General features: G+C 37.5%; 1 protein-coding gene across 1 annotated transcript; it reads left to right on the top strand.

Moving 5' to 3' along the window:
• Positions 1 to 406: 406 nt before the first annotated feature.
• On the top strand, positions 407 to 17,671 carry LOC149194719 (cysteine-rich receptor-like protein kinase 15). The gene is made up of 7 exons (XM_089407771.1): positions 407 to 780; positions 14,060 to 14,102; positions 15,608 to 16,339; positions 16,468 to 16,594; positions 16,847 to 16,986; positions 17,104 to 17,314; positions 17,397 to 17,671. Exons 1-7 carry the CDS (start codon positions 407 to 409, stop codon positions 17,669 to 17,671), a joined length of 1,902 nt encoding a protein of 633 aa, XP_089263897.1.
• The last annotated feature ends 290 nt before the right edge of the window (positions 17,672 to 17,961 follow it).

Here is a 17,961-nt window from a genome sequence, read left to right as displayed (position 1 = left end):
AAATAAAAAATAATAACTATACAAAACATTTAAATAATTATACAAAATATTTAAGTAATATCGGCTCCTTAAAAAATTATATGTGAAAAAAATTAAATATCATATTACATTTCTATTTTTTTTAAAACTACACTAATGGTTATCCACAAAAGTAATGAGCAATTATTTTTAACTATAACGTGGATTTGTTGAGAGCGCATCTTATGTGTAGCACGGTATTATAAATATCGCAAGCATTCTTTAAAATTAACGATACAGTGAAGTGTTCGTGATATTCTGATATTCTCATCCACCCAAAACCCTAAAGTAAAGTGAAGGGAAGGTGATATTCTGATCGACAAAAACCCTAAACCCGTGGTCATCTCCTGTGTTTCACCAAACAGATCGTGTTACGTAACTTACAAACATGGAAAATGAACGGAATGAAGGACGGGGAGTAGGAGGGGGAAGTGAAAGAGGAGTAGGAGAGGGAAGGCGCAGAAGCTGGAGTCCCCCGAGACAACCACGTGTGAATCGAGTGCGCAATGTAAGGAGAGATTATGTTGAGTTCGTTAGACGTAATGGGTTTACGTATATAATGGAAGCAGAAACCGAAGGATATGGATTAAGCGACTTGGCCCTCGAAAATTTGCCGCGCTTCGTCATTAATGAATCCAATTCAAATGAAAATGAAAATGAAAATGAAATTGAGATTCAGAATTGTTGCCCCATCTGTTTGGACGAGTTTGAAGGAGGAGAGGAAGCGCGTGGAACGCCATGTGGCCACATCTTCCATGAGAGGTGTTTATTCACATGGCTCCAATCGAATGATACATGTCCGATGTGTCGTTATCGTCACCCCATGTCTTTTTTTCAGTAATAAGTTAGAAAAGTGAATTAGTAAATTGGCTGAGATTTTATTATGAATGGTTTAGTAATTTCTTTTTATATCAATTACTAATTTTTATATTTAGTTTTATTTTATTTTTATTTAATTTTCATTTTTATTATTTCTATTTCCATGATTTATAATTTTTCACTATATTTTTAATTTAAAATAACTTATTATTATTATTTGAAATATTTTTTAATAAATTTAATTATAAAAAATTATATATATTAATAAAAATTTAAAAACACATATAAACATATATATTGAAGTATATATATTTTAATATAAATAATATTAATTAACATATGTTGTGATATGCAAGTATGTTAAAAGCCATTAACTAAGTTGAAGTTAGATGGGCGATGGAAGTGACGACTCATGATTGAATTTGATGATCCCATTACAAAGTGTTATTTTTATATCTGAGGTTATAAACTAGCATTTGCACCACATGTTGCAAAGGAAACGTCGTAAGACAATGATATAAAAAACAACATAGAAGAAAGAAGTCAAAATTTTATGCAAATGACATAAGAAACAACAACATAGAAGAAATAAGTCAAATTTTTATGCAATTTTGTTTCTTTACTGGTGTTTATTTTTTATCATCAACAAATGGCTAGATCATCTATTCATATTACCAAGAACCTTCGCGTTTGAGGGCGTTGCCACAATGACACAAAGCTCATTCTGATGATCACCGGGAAGCGAATTCTTGTGAGAGATGCAAATTGTTTCCATTGTTTCTCGAATGGACTTTGTTCTTGCACTGATTATTGTAATGCTAATTTCAAATCGTCTCATAAAAAATAGTGTGATTGCAAGCATAAGCAATTACTTGCCTTTTGTGACAAGCATATGTTTGATAGAGAAAAATGGAAAAATGCAAAAGCAGAGGGGATTAGTAAAATATTTGATGTCTAATCTAGGGTGCATACATAGCATCGGTGTAATCTAGGGTGCATACATAGCATCGGTGTAATCTAGGGTGCATACATATAAAAAACATACCTAGATAGTTAGTGAAATTTTCATAAGACAGATTGAATTTCTCCCTGATTCATTTCTTCATATCGGCCATAATTTTACAAAAAATGTCGAATAGGGGTTACATTGAGTATAGTATTGCTAGAAATTTGCATAATGCAGTGTTGTTGGGTGGTATGCCAATGGTGACACGTCATGTGATCATATTTCATTGATATAGATGGTATTTCGAGCATAATTATTTAAGGTTACGTGTAGAAGATTTCAAGAGAAGATATGCATGGCAGGTTCAAACTACCCTAACATAATTCACCCAAAAGATACAAAATTTATCTGACAAATTGAATTATCTTGGACAATGTGATTGTTACATGAGAAGGCGTGCATTGGGCTTAAGATTGTAAAATATCTCATAACATTTTCCAATATACTATAAATCTGTTGGCATTATGTTTCTGGTATGGCTATATGTTACAGATGTTGTACTTGATGGCAACTTCCGTGGCAAGGCTCTCAATTTATTGAAAATTAAGAAGTACGCAGGAAAGCAGTTCAGAAGGTGCGTACCCGCAGGTACACCATGCAGGGACCGCGTCCAGAGACGCAGGCCAGCCGTTCAGGAGGTGCGTCCACCCAGTGCACACATTTCAAGGCAGAGAAAAGCACACGTGGGGGTTTCTTGTGTTTTACTCTTGGTATCTAGCCGACGGTATTGTGTTATTATGGTGTCGGCTCGTGGTATTGTTCCATGATTTGAGGAGGAGCTTGCCTATATAAAGCAAAGGAGATCACTTGGCTAAGTATCTTTTGCAATTGAATATCTTTAGATCTGAAATATTGGGTTATGGTCTTAAAAGCTTGATCTATATGAAAAGGAAGTTGAAGGCGAATCTGTGAAGGGTGATCTTTCGAGCGCATGATCAGATCTGAGTATCTGTGCCACTCTAGTGGACTGTCTATTCAGCCCTAATCAGAAGGTCGCAGGTGTCTAACAGGAGATCTGCGTGGGGACGCAGTGCCGTAACTGGAGACCTGCGTGGGGACGCAGTACAGTAACAGGAGACCTGCGTGGGGACGCAGAGCGACTAAGGTTCAGGTGCGTCCCTGCAGCAAAAGGACGCGACGCGATAGTATTTCTGGGTGCGTCCCTGCAGCAAAATATGCGGCGCGATAGTACTTCTGGGTGCGTCCCTGAAGCAATAGTACGCAGTGCAGTTGAAGGAACAGTGCGTGGGCACGCAGTGTGGCAGAAGGATCTCTGCGAGTGTACGCAGGAAAGCAGAAGGTGAAACTGCGTCGCGACGCAGGCCACAGAAGGGAAAACTGCGTCTCTGTCTTAAGATGTTCTGTTGATTGAATTTTTCTGTTGATCAGGTGTTCTGGGTTAGTTCTCTTATTGCTGATCTGATATCTGTAGTGGACTGTAACTTTTATGTACTTGATGATCATTTGATGCTTTATGAAAAGAAGTAGGGGGTTGTAGCTCCCTTCCAGGAGAGACTGGAAAACGAGAGAGAGAGAGTTGTAGCTCTCTGTAGGTTGCAGCCTGCGCACTGGTAAAGGACTGCACCAGTACAAAACCATTGTAAAAGAAGTTTCTAAGTTGAAAGAAGATAGAGACATATTGCAGCAGGTGGTTTTCACCCACATTGGGTTTCCACCTTACATCTTGTGTTCTTTGGTGTGACTATCTGTTTTTCTTTGTTCATGCTCATTATTTTATGGTACTGACATGCAAAAATAATTCAAAGAACAAATAAGAAAGATTGATTAAAAGAATTAGATAATACTGATTCACCCCCCCTCTCAGTATTATTTCCAACAATTGGTATCAGAGCAGGTCCTTCAGAGAAGCTTGATCGCTTGAAGGTAGATCGTTCATCATGAGCAACTACGAGAGAGAAGCATTAATCAGGCCACCGGTTTTTGATGGGACAAACTTCAATTATTGGAAGGTAAGAGTTACTGCCTATCTTCAATCTCTTGGTACAGAAGTTTGGGACATCGTAGAGACAGGCTATGTTTTTCCTTCAGCTACTCCTACAGATGCAGCCGAGAAAAAGAAGTATGAAACAAATGCGAAAGTAGTCAGTACTCTACTAGGATGTATATCTCAATCAGAATTCATGAAGGTAATGCACTATAAATCCGCAAAAGAGATATGGGACAAAATTGTCACGAGCTATGAAGGAGATGAACAGGTAAAGCGTGCTAAACTTCAAACTCTCAGAATTCAGTATGAGACTCTCAAAATGTATAATGATGAAAGTGTGGCTAACTATTTTCTTCGGGTAGATGAGGTTGTTAATTGTATGAAAAATTTGGGTGAAGAAATAAAAGAGGCTATTATGGTTGAAAAGGTTCTAAGATCATTGTCCCCCAAGTTTGAATCTAAAGTATCTGCAATAGAAGAAAAGGAAAATCTACGAATTCTTACTATGTCCCAGCTACATGGAATTCTAACTGCTTATGAAATGAGAAAGGGAGGTTCATCAGACAGAAGAGAAGCTGCTTTCAAGGCATCAGGCAAAGGAGATTATTATGAAGCAAGCCACGTCCCAGAAGAAGAGGAAGAAGAATCAAATTTTGTCATAAATCTTCAAAGGGGTTCTGGAAGGTTCAGAGGTAAGTTACCTTTTAAATGCTTTGCTTGTGGAAGAGTAGGTCATTATGCTGCAAAATGCCCTTATAGGGATAAAGGAAATGAACCTGCTAGATGGAACAAGAAACAAAACGCAAATGAGAAAAGATACTACACTCATGAAGATAGTGATGGTCTATCAAACAGTGATGAAGATGAACAAGGTAATGAATATAAGTTGTTAATGGCATTTGAAGATGATGATTATATGGATGCTGTAGATGTGGATAACCTTTATGATGAAATTACTAGACTCAAGAGATGTATAGAAGAAAAGAACATGATCATTGATACTCTACAATTTCAAATTGATGAAAAGGAATAACATATTGAAAAATTAGAAGGTGAAATTGTTGGTCTTAGAAAAGAGATTGAGAAAACAAAAGCTATTAATCTCAAGTTTGTCAAAGGATCTGAAACTTTGGATGAGATTATCAATGTGCAGCGGTCTCCTCTAAACAAGACAGGTCTGGGCTATAATGAAGAAACTTCTCAAGCATCCACCTCAAAAAGTTACCTTGATGCAGCAAGAAGAAATGAGCAAAAGAACAATGAAGATCAACAGGTAAAGCAGGAACGAATTACAAATAGAAACTATCAAGGGCAATCCATCTTAAGGGTGAACAAAAGCTACAACCAGCCACAGGTAAAATCTTCTCAGTTTGGTTCAAGAATAGATGAAAATAGAAACTACAATCAGTTGGCTGGTAGATTCAATAACCGCAGAAGTTTCTTCAATGGACAATGTTTTTCTTGCCATAAATTTGGTCACAAAGCAGCTCAATGTGTTGCATATAAAACGATCATGACTAGGGAAGCTCAAAAGCAAACAAGTATGACAGGGATTACAAAAAGGACTTATAACAACTTTTCGGTTCTTGAAAATGAAGTTGAATGTTCTATTTGCAATAACTTTGGTCATGAAGACTCTGAATGCAAGAGCAGGTTTCAGCAGAAAAAGGAACAAGCCTCAAGCACCAAAACATGGAGAATAAAGGAACCTCAAACAGAAAGATGTGGGATAGCATTTTATGCAGAGGGACAGGAAAATCTATGGTACATTGACAGTGGATGTTCGAAACATATGACAGGTGATAAAGAAAAACTCGAGTCTTATTCTGCTCTAGAAAAAGGAAAGAAAGTCTCTTTTGGAAATGATACTCCTGCAACTATAAAAGGAAAGGGCATTGCTCAGTTAAAAGGAAAGGTCAAGGCTGGAAATGTTTTGTATGTTGATGGATTAAAGCATAATCTTCTAAGTGTCAGCCAGATGTGTGATCAAAGAACCGAGGTTATATTCAGATCAAATGGATGTCTTGTTCGTGATCTTGATACAGGTAAAACAGTTATCAAAGGCAAAAGAACTCCAAATAATCTGTACATATTTGAAGAAGGACAACAACAATGCTATCTGAGCAAGGATGATGAGCACTGGTTATGGCATCGGAGGTTGGGGTATCTAAGCTTTTCACAAATAAGGAAAGCATGCAAATATCAGGCAGTTCGCGATCTTCCAGATATCAAAATTCCTGACAACACCATATGCAAATCATGTCAGTTTGGAAAACAAACCAGAACTAACTTTCCAGAGAAGGAAGGATCTGCTAGCATGCCTCTCGAGCTAGTACATACAGATACATGCGGTCCATTCAGGAAAAGAACACCTAGAGGAGAAGAATACTTGATATTATTTATTGACGATTTCTCCAGGTTTGTCTGGCTAGGACTTATGAAGCACAAAGATGAAGCATTCGAAAAATTCAAATCCTTCAAATCCTTGGTTGAAAATGAATCAGGTCACAAAATTAAGTGTCTCAGATCCGACAGAGGTGGGGAGTTTACTTCAAATGAATTTTTCGATTTCTGTGAAGAACATGGGATAAGAAGAGAATTCTCTACAGCTAGAACTCCTCAGCAAAATGGAGTTGTGGAAAGAATGAACAGAACAGTCCAACAAATGGCTTGTGCTATGCTTGATGAATGAGGAACTCCCGCAACTTTCTGGGGTGAAGCTGCACATGCTGCGGTTGTTATTCTCAACAAAACAAATGTCCGGGTGAACAGCACTCAAACTCCTCATGAGCTCTGGAGTGGTAAGACTCCTTCGGTAAAGCACTTCAAAATCTTTTGGAGCAAATGCTATATCAAGAATACTGATGAGCAGCTTGGCAAACTTGAACCTAGAGCAGATGAAGGCATTCTTCTTGGTTACTCTCCACATAGCAAAGCATACAAATGCTACAATAAAAGACTTGGCAGAATTGTTGACAGCATTGATGTAGTGGTTGATGAGAAGGGATACATTCCTAGGCAAGTACATCATGAAGACATAGAAGAAGATGAAGGCTACCCTCAAAGACAGAATGATGAAGAAGAAGAACCTCAAGAAGAACCAGAGGAGCAGACAAGAATAGAAGAGAAAACCCCATCCAGATATGTTCAGAAGAATCATCCAGAATCTCAGATTGTAGGGCAGAAAGAAGTAGGTGTACAAACAAGAAGAACTGTTGCAGAAGCCTCAAGATATTTGGCATTACTCTCCTTTACTGAACCACAAAATGTGAAAGAAGCATGCAAAGATGAATGTTGGGTGAAAGCAATGGATGAAGAACTTGAGCAAATCGAAAAGAACAACACTTGGGAGCTGGTTCCTAGACCAAAGGATAAGAATGTTATCGGAACAAAATGGGTCTTCAAAAATAAATTGAATGAAAATGGAGAAGTAATTAGAAACAAAGCCAGACTTGTTTGTAAAGGATATGCGCAACAAGAAGGAATAGACTTTGAAGAAACCTTTGCTCCTGTTGCAAGACTTGAGGCCATCCGAATGTTCCTTGCTCTCTCAAGTTTTCAAAACTTCAAAGTATTTCAAATGGACGTGAAATCAACCTTTCTTAATGGAGACTTGGAATAAGAAGTGTACATTGAACAGCCAGATGGGTTCATTCTTGGAAATGATCCAAATCTTGTATGCAGATTGAAAAAGGCTCTCTATGGTCTCAAACAAGCTCCAAGGGCTTGGTACTACCGTTTGGACAAATATCTTCATCAACAAGGTTTTTCAAAAGGATCCGCAGATAGCAATCTTTATATAAAAGTTGAAAATGACAAATTGCTAATACTTGTTGTGTATGTAGATGACATTATTTTTGGGAGCAATGAAGAAGCTATGAGTCAAAGCTTTGCCTCGGTCATGCAGAAAGAATTTGAAATGTCTTTGCTAGGAGAACTGACATATTTCCTTGGTTTGCAAATCCAACAAAAAGAAGGAGGAATCTTTTTATCTCAAACCAAGTATCTCAAACAAATTTTGAAGAAATATGGCATGGAAGATGCAAAACCAGTATGTACACCCATGGTCACAGGATGTAGCCTCAGTGCAAATGATGAATCTGCAGCAGTACACCAACCAACCTACAGATATATGATTGGAAGTTTACTTTATTTGACAGGTACCCGACCGGATATCATGCATGCAGTTGGAATAGTTAGAAGATTTCAGGCAAATCCGAAGGAGACTCATCTTCAGGCAGTGAAGAGAATTTTCAAATATCTTCAAGGGACTCAAAATTATGGCTTATGGTATCCTAGAGATACAGATCTTACACTTCATGCTTATACAGATGCAGATTGGGCCGGAAGCGTGGATGACAGGAAAAGCACAAGTGGTGGTGCGTTCTTTATGGGTTCCAGACTGATATCTTGGTTCAACAAGAAACAGAGTTCGATTGCCTTGTCTACAGCTGAAGCGGAATATGTTGCTGCTACATCTTGTTGCACCCAACTCCTTTGGATGATGCAGACTTTGCAAGATTTTCAAATCACTTGTACACCACCTATCCCCATCTTATGTGATAACACAAGTGCAATCAGCATCTCAAAGAATCCGGTTATGCATTCAAAAACCAAGCACATACCAATCAACTACCATTTTCTCCGGGAACAAGTACTTGAACAGAAGGTCAAGTTGGAGTATGTTCCTTCTAAGGAACAAGTTGCTGATATTCTCACCAAACCATTGCCCAGGGACACTTTTGAATACCTCAGGCAAAAGCTGGGGGTTGTTGATGCATCATCTTATTGTTGAACCTTTCTGATTGATAGTACAGGTTCAGGGGGAGCATATAATGCATTGTTGGCATTATGGAGGATGGTCAGAAGGAGATCTTGGAAATAGCTGCAATATGTCTCTATCTCTTTCATGGTGGATTATGGTTCTTTATTGCAGATCTGGTTCATATTCAGGGGGAGCATGTCCTTAGGGGGAGCATACCCCTTTTCCCTTGATGTCAAAGGGGGAGAATGAAGCTGAAGTTTGTGAGGTTGCCATCAATTCCAAAGGGGGAGATTGTTGGCATTATGTTTCTGGTATGGCTATATGTTACAGATGTTGTACTTGATGGCAACTCCCGTGGCAAGGCTCTCAATTTATTGAAAATTAAGAAGTACGCAGGAAAGCAGTTCAGAAGGTGCGTACCCGCAGGTACACCATGCAGGGACCGCGTCCAGAGACACAGGCCAGCCGTTCAGGAGGTGCGTCCACCCAGTGCACACATTTCAAGGCAGAGAAAAGCACACGTGGGGGTTTCTTGTGTTTTACTCTTGGTATCTAGCCGACGGTATTGTGTTATTATGGTGTCGGCTTGTGGTATTGTTCCATGATTTGAGGAGGAGCTTGCCTATATAAAGCAAAGGAGATCACTTGGCTAAGTATCTTTTGCAATTGAATATCTTTAGATCTGAAATATTGGATTATGGTCTTAAAAGCTTGATCTATATGAAAAGGATGTTGAAGGCGAATCTGTGAAGGGTGATCTTTCGAGATCTGCGTGGGGACGCAGTGCAGTAACAGGAGACCTGCGTGGGGGACGCAGTACAGTAACAGGAGACCTGCGTGGGGACGCAGAGCGACTAAGGTTCAGGTGCGTCCCTGCAGCAAAAGGACGCGGCGCGATAGTATTTCTGGGTGCGTCCCTGCAGCAAAGTACGCGGCGCGATAGTACTTCTGGGTGCGTCCCTGAAGCAACAGTACGCAGTGCAGTTGAAGGAACAGTGCGTGGGCACGCAGTGCGGCAGAAGGATCTCTGCGGGTGTACGCAGGAAAGCAGAAGGTGAAACTGCGTCGCGACGCAGGCCACAGAAGGGAAAACTGCGTCTCTGTCTTAAGATGTTCTGTTGATTGAATTTTTCTGTTGATCAGGTGTTCTGGGTTAGTTCTCTTATTGCTGATCTGATATCTGTAGTGGACTGTAACTTTTATGTACTTGATGATCATTTGATGCTTTATGAAAAGAAGTAGGGGGTTGTAGCTCCCTTCCAGGAGAGACTGGAAAACGAGAGAGAGAAAGAGTTGTAGCTCTCTACAGGTTGCAGCCTGCGTACTGGTAAAGGACTGCACCAGTGCAAAACCATTGTAAAAGAAGTTTCTAAGTTGAAAGAAGATAGAGACATATTGCAGCAGGTGGTTTTCACCCACATTGGGTTTCCACCTTACATCTTGTGTTCTTTAGTGTGACTATCTGTTTTTCTTTGTTCATGCTCATTATTTTATGGTACTGACATGCAAAAATAATTCAAAGAACAAATAAGAAAGATTGATTAAAAGAATTAGATAATACTGATTCAGCCCCCCTCTTAGTATTATTTCCAACAAAATCAAGGCCAAGGAACACTAATGTAGGGAATGATAAACATGCGTAGAAGCTAGGACATTCATAACATAGTAAGAAGAGAATTCCCTATGGGGTCCTCTAGGTCAAACCCATTTCTAATTACATGGCCATGCACCTCGTTTCCTTGTTGCGGAGCTTCTAGGCCAGCACACGCACCAAGTACACTGGAAAAGGTAACATGATCCGCCTCTATAGTTGTCCATTGCATCCAGCCATAAAGCCTTAATGCCTCTTGACAATACCCATTTTTAGTATATCCAACAATCATAGTATTCCATGACACCACATCACGTTCAGGCATTTTGTCAAACACTGTCCATGCATCCGCTACATATCAATATTTACTTGTTCGACTTACTCAGAACTAGTCACTGAAGCTAATCATATAGTGCAAGAACTCCAACCCTTACTACTCTTAACATAATATTAGTTGTTACTCCTCTGAAGAGGGCATGGATGCCCTCTTGGCACACAATCTGTTGAAAAGCATGGATGGTGTTGCTATAACTTGTTTCTAGAAAAAGAGCTTGACATAAAATTTTATGTGAGATCCATCATAGTTGTTAGAAGTAACATCACAAGCTCAGAACATGAGCAAGAATGTAGATTTTATGTCATATTTCTTACTTGTATAATGTCTTCAGCATGTCGTGTACAAGACAAAGAAAGAATGTCAATGTTGTTGCGAACTCCCCAAGATGCAATAGCCTTCAAAGTACAAACAACAGAAATAAATCAAATTACAAACCTTGTCATAATCAAATCACATGATGCACAATAAACTTTAGCACAAAAATAGACTAGTGCCCTGCAATTTGTAAGGTTACATTTATTTCATGAGATCAAAGCTTGAACTATCTAATATTAGAAGAGCGAGGGTTACCACAATTAGCAAATGCACAAATTAATTTATTTGACATTTTGATTTCATGTTAGTTACAAATTGCATGCTTTCAGTTTATAAGGTTTATCCTAAGGTCCTTGATGGATGCCAATACTGTCTTCTGACATTGCTTGATGAACATTTGACAAAGGATGAGAACAATGATGTAATTGAAATTCAAAGATTATGAATAAATAAGGAAGACCTTTATATAAGGGAAATTAACTCAATATGTTCATTTTAAAGATATGCTTTCACCAATATTAATATTCATTAGGTTAGGGACAAATACAAAATTAGCATTAGGTTTCTAACATCCAAATGGTCTCACCATTGTTTGAATTAAGCACTCCTAGTGATAAAAAGAGTGAAAATATGTTAAAAATTGGATTCTATAAGCTTCTAGAGGGCATTATGTTGTCAAAGATTGCCCGAGGTGAGAATTAATCAAGTGTCGGATACCCAAAAAATCAGCCATTGGATTTAGTAAACTACAAGTAAATCCTGTTCAAGGTGTAAGATCGAATTTACCATAATGAGCATAGACAAACTAACTAGTGGACAGGTAGTCAAACAAACTATGTGCTTCTAAAGGCATTATGTCGTCAAATATTGCAGATGCCCCAAGGTGAGAATTAAACAGGTGGATGATACTAGAATTTGAATGTGTAACATCAAAGTTCCAAATGGCTAGTTTATAAAGAGAAAATTAGTAAGAAAGGAGCAAGGTAATCTTATATAATTTCATTGGCTTCACATTTGAACATTATGTTGTTATGAACCATGATACCGTAAATTCATATATTAATTCAATGGATTTCATTAAACAATGCCTTATCCTTGAACAAAGTAATAGAAGAGTACTGCCATTTCTGTGGAAACTATATATGTTCTGAACCTTCTTTCTTGATAAGTTGATGTCGGATAAATGACCTGATGGCTATTTATTTCTGTGAATGTTGTCACAGTTTGCTTCTGATATTTTTTCCAGTTGATAGGCAACTTTCAAGACTTTTGATGACTGCAAAACACAATTTCATGACCAACACACAACTAAACAAAGCAAAGCAAACTGTGTGAAAGGCAAATAATGTCGAAGGGAAAAGAATAATCTCTAAAATCAGTGAGAATCTATGCCTATGCAACCTACAAAATTTGTACGTGCTTAATATTGGCATAAATTCTACACCAATTGGGCTTCACACAGACATTTTTCTCAACCCATATTTAGGTAACTCTTACATTTCCGAAATATTCATTGATGACTCTTCCCTGGCCATTATTCATTAATATTTGACTTGAAAACCTAGAAAAACAGTGAATTTTGACCCATCAATTGCAACAAACAACTAAACCATTCAACATTCCGAAATATTCATTGATGACTCTTCCCTGGTCAGTGTTCATTAATATCTGACTTGAAAACCTAGAAAAAACAGTAAATTTTGACCCATCAATTGCAACAAAAAACTAAACCATTCAACATTACCCAATCGTAGTTCTATGTGCTAAAAATGGAATTGCAACATTAAAACAATTCCAGTCAGTCATGACCATGGACCCTCTGTCTAAAAAAATTATAACTATATTGGCAACTAACACAGTAATATCCATGCTTGCAATTACTTACGTGTTTATCTATATCACTTAGTGTCAGAAGATCAACATGAACTTGAGTGGCACACATTCTAAACAATGGACCAACAAGAGTTGCACTGTTTTTGACACGACACACTATATCTTGATCCTTAATCTCTGCAACCTGCAATCAGATCACTTAGCAGATATTTAACACTAGAACTCTATCTATATCAAGATAAGATGTGCAAATGTTCCTCTGCTAGGATATTCACAAAAATAGTGTCAGAAGAGCATAGTTATTTAAGGTTGCGTGTATAAGATTTCAAGAGAAGCTATGCATGGCAGATTCTACCTGCCCTAACATAATTCACCCAAAAGACAAAATTTATCTGACAAATTGAATTATCTTAGACAATGTGATTGTTATATGAGAAGGCATGCATTGGGCTTAAGATTGTAAAATATCTTATAACCTTTTACAACTCAGTCTGACCATATCCCTTTACAAGATTAGTCCATGACACCACATCTCTTTTAGGCATTCTATCGAATAATTGTTGTGCTGCAGAATTGTGCACAAAAGTGCACAAATTCTTACGAATTCTAAGAATGATGTTAAAATTGAAACAAGGAAGGGTGCAACCATTTGGTTTCCATCTGTATAGAGGCCCTTTTGGGCCATGATCCATTTTCCTTTGAAAACATTACATTTTCCTGCATCTTTCTTTGGACCGATCTGAATTGTCTCTAAAACCTTGCATTCATTCCTTTTAATATCTTGAATTTAAGACATTTTCTCTATGCTACTTCTTGTGTTTAAACTGTCGTTGTCAAAGAAATAGTGACTGGTATGGGACCATTTTTATTGTACAGGCAAGAAAAAAAAGAAATTGGGTTTAGGAGCTTCAAGGCCATCAAATATTGAACTGAATGATCGTCAGGGATCATATGTACCCACAACTCTTTCAATCAAGGAAGATTGTTAAATTGAGAGAGAAGACATTAGAACAAAAGGGAAGGAAGACAGCCAGTGCCATATCAACAACGATTTCTTTATGTGAAAATAACTTTGACTTACAAATCATAAGGCCTAAATTATCCATATCTGATAAAACAATTTGCAGAGTAATATGGCAGCTTCATTGACTTGGGAAATAAACATGCCACTGAAAAATTTGAAGGAATGGTGGAAAATTAGCAAGAAAGGAGCAGGGTAATCTTATATAATTTCATTGGCTTCACATTTGAACATTATGTTGTTCTGAACCATGATACCCTAAATTCATATATTAATTCAATGGATTTCATTAGGGATATTCTCTGAAACAATGCCCTATCCTTGAAGCAAAGTAATAGAAGAGTACTACCATTTATGTGGAAACTGTATATGTTCTGAATCTTATTTCTTGATAAGTTAATGTCAGATATATGATCTATTCGCTATTTATTTCTGTGAATGCTGTCACGGTTTGCTTCTGATATTTTTTCCAGTTGATAAACAACTTTCAAGACTTTTGATGACTGCAAAACACAATTTCATGAACAACACACAACCAAACAAAGCAAAGCAAACTGTGTGAATGGCAAATAATGCCAAAGGGAAAAGAATAATCTCTGAAATTAGTGAGAATCTATGCCCATGCAACCTACAAGATTTGTACGTGCTTAATATTGGCATAAATTCTACACCAATTGGGCTTCACATAGACCATTTTTCTCAACGCATATTTAGGTAACTCTTACATTTCCGAAATCTTCATTCATGACTCTTCCCTAGCCAGTATTCATTAATATCTAACTTGAAAACCTAGAAAAAACAGTGAATTTGACCCATCAACTGCAACAAAAAACTAAACCATTCGACATTACCCAATTGTAGTTCTATGTGCTAAAAATGAAATTGCAGCACTAAAACAATTCCAGTCAGTCATGACCATGGACCCCGTGTCTAAAAATATTATAACTATATTGGCAACTAACACAGTAATATCCATGCTTGCAATTACTTACGTGCTTATCTGTATCACTCAGTGTCGGAAGATCAATATGAACTTGAGTGGCATGCATTCTAAACAATGGACCAACATGAGTTGCATTGTTTTTGACATGACACACTATATCTTGATCCTTAATCTCTATAGCCTGCAATCAGATCAGTTAGCAGATATTTAACACTGGAACACTATCTATATCAAGATAAGATGTGCAAATGTTCCTCTGTTTTCAAAGCCTTAATTTATATTAGAGGAGGGAATGACCAATGTCTTTTTATTTGCATTTTTGTTATACACTAAAAGAACTACTAGTACCTTTTATCCACAATTTCTCTATACAAGGAGCATAGATTTAAATTTCCCAAAAAAAAATAACCTGTTACAATTTTACAAAATGTTAAAAGACACAACAACATGAATACAGGATATGCCAGCTTCCTTTTAAAAGCTTTGCATATGAAATGGAGCTCGAAACCAGATCTGCATAATCTTATATAATGTGACCATGATCTTGCAACTGATGCATGAACTCCCTGAACTCCCTCTCCTGAGTAACAAATTTGGCTAAAGAAAACTTCCCAGCACTTTTATAGGCATCTATAACTTCCTTGAACGTGAATTCGTTTGGCTGAAAACCCTTCTGTTTCATTTTGTAAAACATTCTCCTAACACCGTCTACCAACCCTAGCTTCCCATAGCTAATTGTCATACTTGCATAAGTAATTGTATCTGGTTCAAGACCTTTGGCTTGCATGATCATGAACATGTTTTAAGCTTCATTAATCCTCCCAGCACTACCAAGTGCATATATAACAGCATTGTAAGAAGACACATCAAAATCCAACCCAGAAGCTCTCAGTTCATCACAAGCTTCCAAAGCTTCAGCATGCATCCCCACTGCAGAAAAGATTGTCAGCTATTCTATTTCATTCCATCGGTTTACTATTCATCACCAATTTTCCTTCTGTTACTTCACAGATTAGCTCACACGCCTGCGGTAATGCCTCTACTTATGCCAATGGAATTACTTTTTCGAGCGATTTGAATAGGTTAATGGGTGATCTAATGAAGAACGCACCTCAAACAAGGTTCAACACTTCTTTCTATGGCAAAAGTCCTAACAGAATATATGGCCTCCTCCAGTGTCAAGGTAACATATCTAGCCAAGACTGTTCAATCTGTTCACAAGAAGCAAATGATAGTGTTATACAACTTTGTGGAAAAGACGTCGGTGCTCGAGTATGGTTAGAAAGATGCTTCCTGCGATACGAGAACTTTAACCTTTTTTCAAAGCTAGACACCAATGGGACTTATCTGGTTATGGTAATTCAAATTAGTACAAGTAATCTATACAATTTCAAGACCACTACTTCAAATCTGCTTTTCAACATGTCTGATGAGGCCTGCAATTCTGCAAATAAGGGATTCACTCAAGGATCAGCTACATGTTCTGCCAATGGTACCGTTTACAGTTTAGTTCAATGTTGGAGAGATTTATCCAGAAAGGACTGCAGATCTTGCTTTCAACTACCAATGAATAACCTCCACCGATGTCGTTCTCTGAATGGAGGAGCCCAGGCACTATTGGGAAGCTACAGGGTTCGATATGAAATATACACTTCTTTTAACACTAGTACTATTGGAAATAGTGCTAGTCCAATTTCATTCTCTAACTCCTCCCGGCCAAACCCTTCTGCCCATATGACTCAGGTGACTCAGGCGAATGGAGCTTCACACACCACGTCAAGTAATCCCTCATGGCCACATCTAATTTTATGATTTCCTTGCTTTTGGGGATTATAGAAATTGATTGTAACTTCAATGTCTGTAAATAACAGTACAATGCATTACATGATTTGCTCTACAGAAAATTCTTTGGGGATTGTGGCAGGCGTCTTAGTAGCGTTAATGGTCTTCTTGTTTGCCCTGAGGGACAGACTGAAATCTTTCTTTTCACGGAACCCAGTAACATGTCAACAGAATGAAGGTAGAATCAGCGGAATTTATCTCAGATTTTAAGAATAATTGACCTTATTCTTGTTTATCTTATTCTGAACTTATCTTGATGGCAGATTTTAAGAATAATTTTCAAAATATTCTAAATCTATCATCTAGAAATAAAATTGAATCTATAACCACGCATCTCTTTAACACAACCCATTCTTTATGTTATCTAATGAAATTAGATTCTTATTTACCTCTTCTTTTTCTATGTAGAAAAACATGTTATTGATCCCGAATCGACACTAATTGAACATGAGCAAATTATTTTCACCTTAGAAGCACTCACAGAAGCAACAGATAATTTTCATGAAAACATGAAGCTTGGAGAGGGAGGCTTTGGCCCTATATACAAGGTATTTACCTACCCACTATTGTTTGCAAGTTTAACGCTATCACTTTACATCATCTTCCAGATAGAGGAATAGGAACAGGGATTTTTCCATGGTTTGTTGATGGACTGATTCTTCCAGGGAATAACGAGAGACGGAAAAGAAATAGCAGTGAAGAAGTTGTCTGTAAGGTCTGGACAGGGCAAACGAGAGTTTATGAATGAAGTGAAGCTTGTTACCCATGTTCAACACCGAAATCTGGTAAAGCTGCTCGGATGTTGTGCCGAGGGTCCCGAAAGGTTGCTTGTTTATGAGTATTTGCCAAACAAGAGTCTTGACACCTTCCTGTTTGGTATGTCATTTTGAATTTTGTTTCATGTATGAGGGAAAGATGATCAATTTTTCAATAATTAATGAGATTGATTATGTAAAAGGTTTTGAAAATTACTATTCTTTGAATACAAATACAAATCCAGAGAAGAAGAGACATCTTGATTGGCAAAAACGCTATAACATCATAATGGGAATAGCTCGTGGTCTTCTTTATCTTCATGAGGATTCACAGTTGCGAATAATTCATAGAGACATTAAAGCAAACAACATTTTGCTTCATGAAAGGTTGAATCCTAAAATAGTAGACTTTGGGCTAGCAAGACTCTTTCCTGAAGACGAGACTCACATCCAAACAATGGAGCTTCACTTCATTTAGTTTTAACTAAGTTTGAATCCCTACAGTCCTAATCATTAGTATGGTTCTTATGTCTCTAATGGTTTGGAATCTTGAAAATATTTCTCATTAAAATTATTTTATGGATTCTTTTAAAACCAACTCATTCAAATCAAACCAATCCAAGTCAATCTGAGTCTGAGTCAAAACTGAGTTAATAGGTGGCTGAGTCAATGTCCAAGTCTGAGTTTTAAAACTATGATATAGATGAGTTTATTATTCGAGGAAATCCAAAACAATTCATGATGTGGCGTTAGAAGATGCTGACAAGT

The sequence above is a fragment of the Pinus tabuliformis genome, chromosome 2_2, assembly GCF_031772625.1.
Source record: "Pinus tabuliformis cultivar Carrire ecotype Pingquan chromosome 2_2, CPIR1, whole genome shotgun sequence".
Classification (NCBI taxonomy): domain Eukaryota; kingdom Viridiplantae; phylum Streptophyta; class Pinopsida; order Pinales; family Pinaceae; genus Pinus; species Pinus tabuliformis.
The sequence above is the reverse complement of the archived record's forward strand: the minus strand, read 5'-3'. Positions and strand labels throughout refer to the sequence as shown.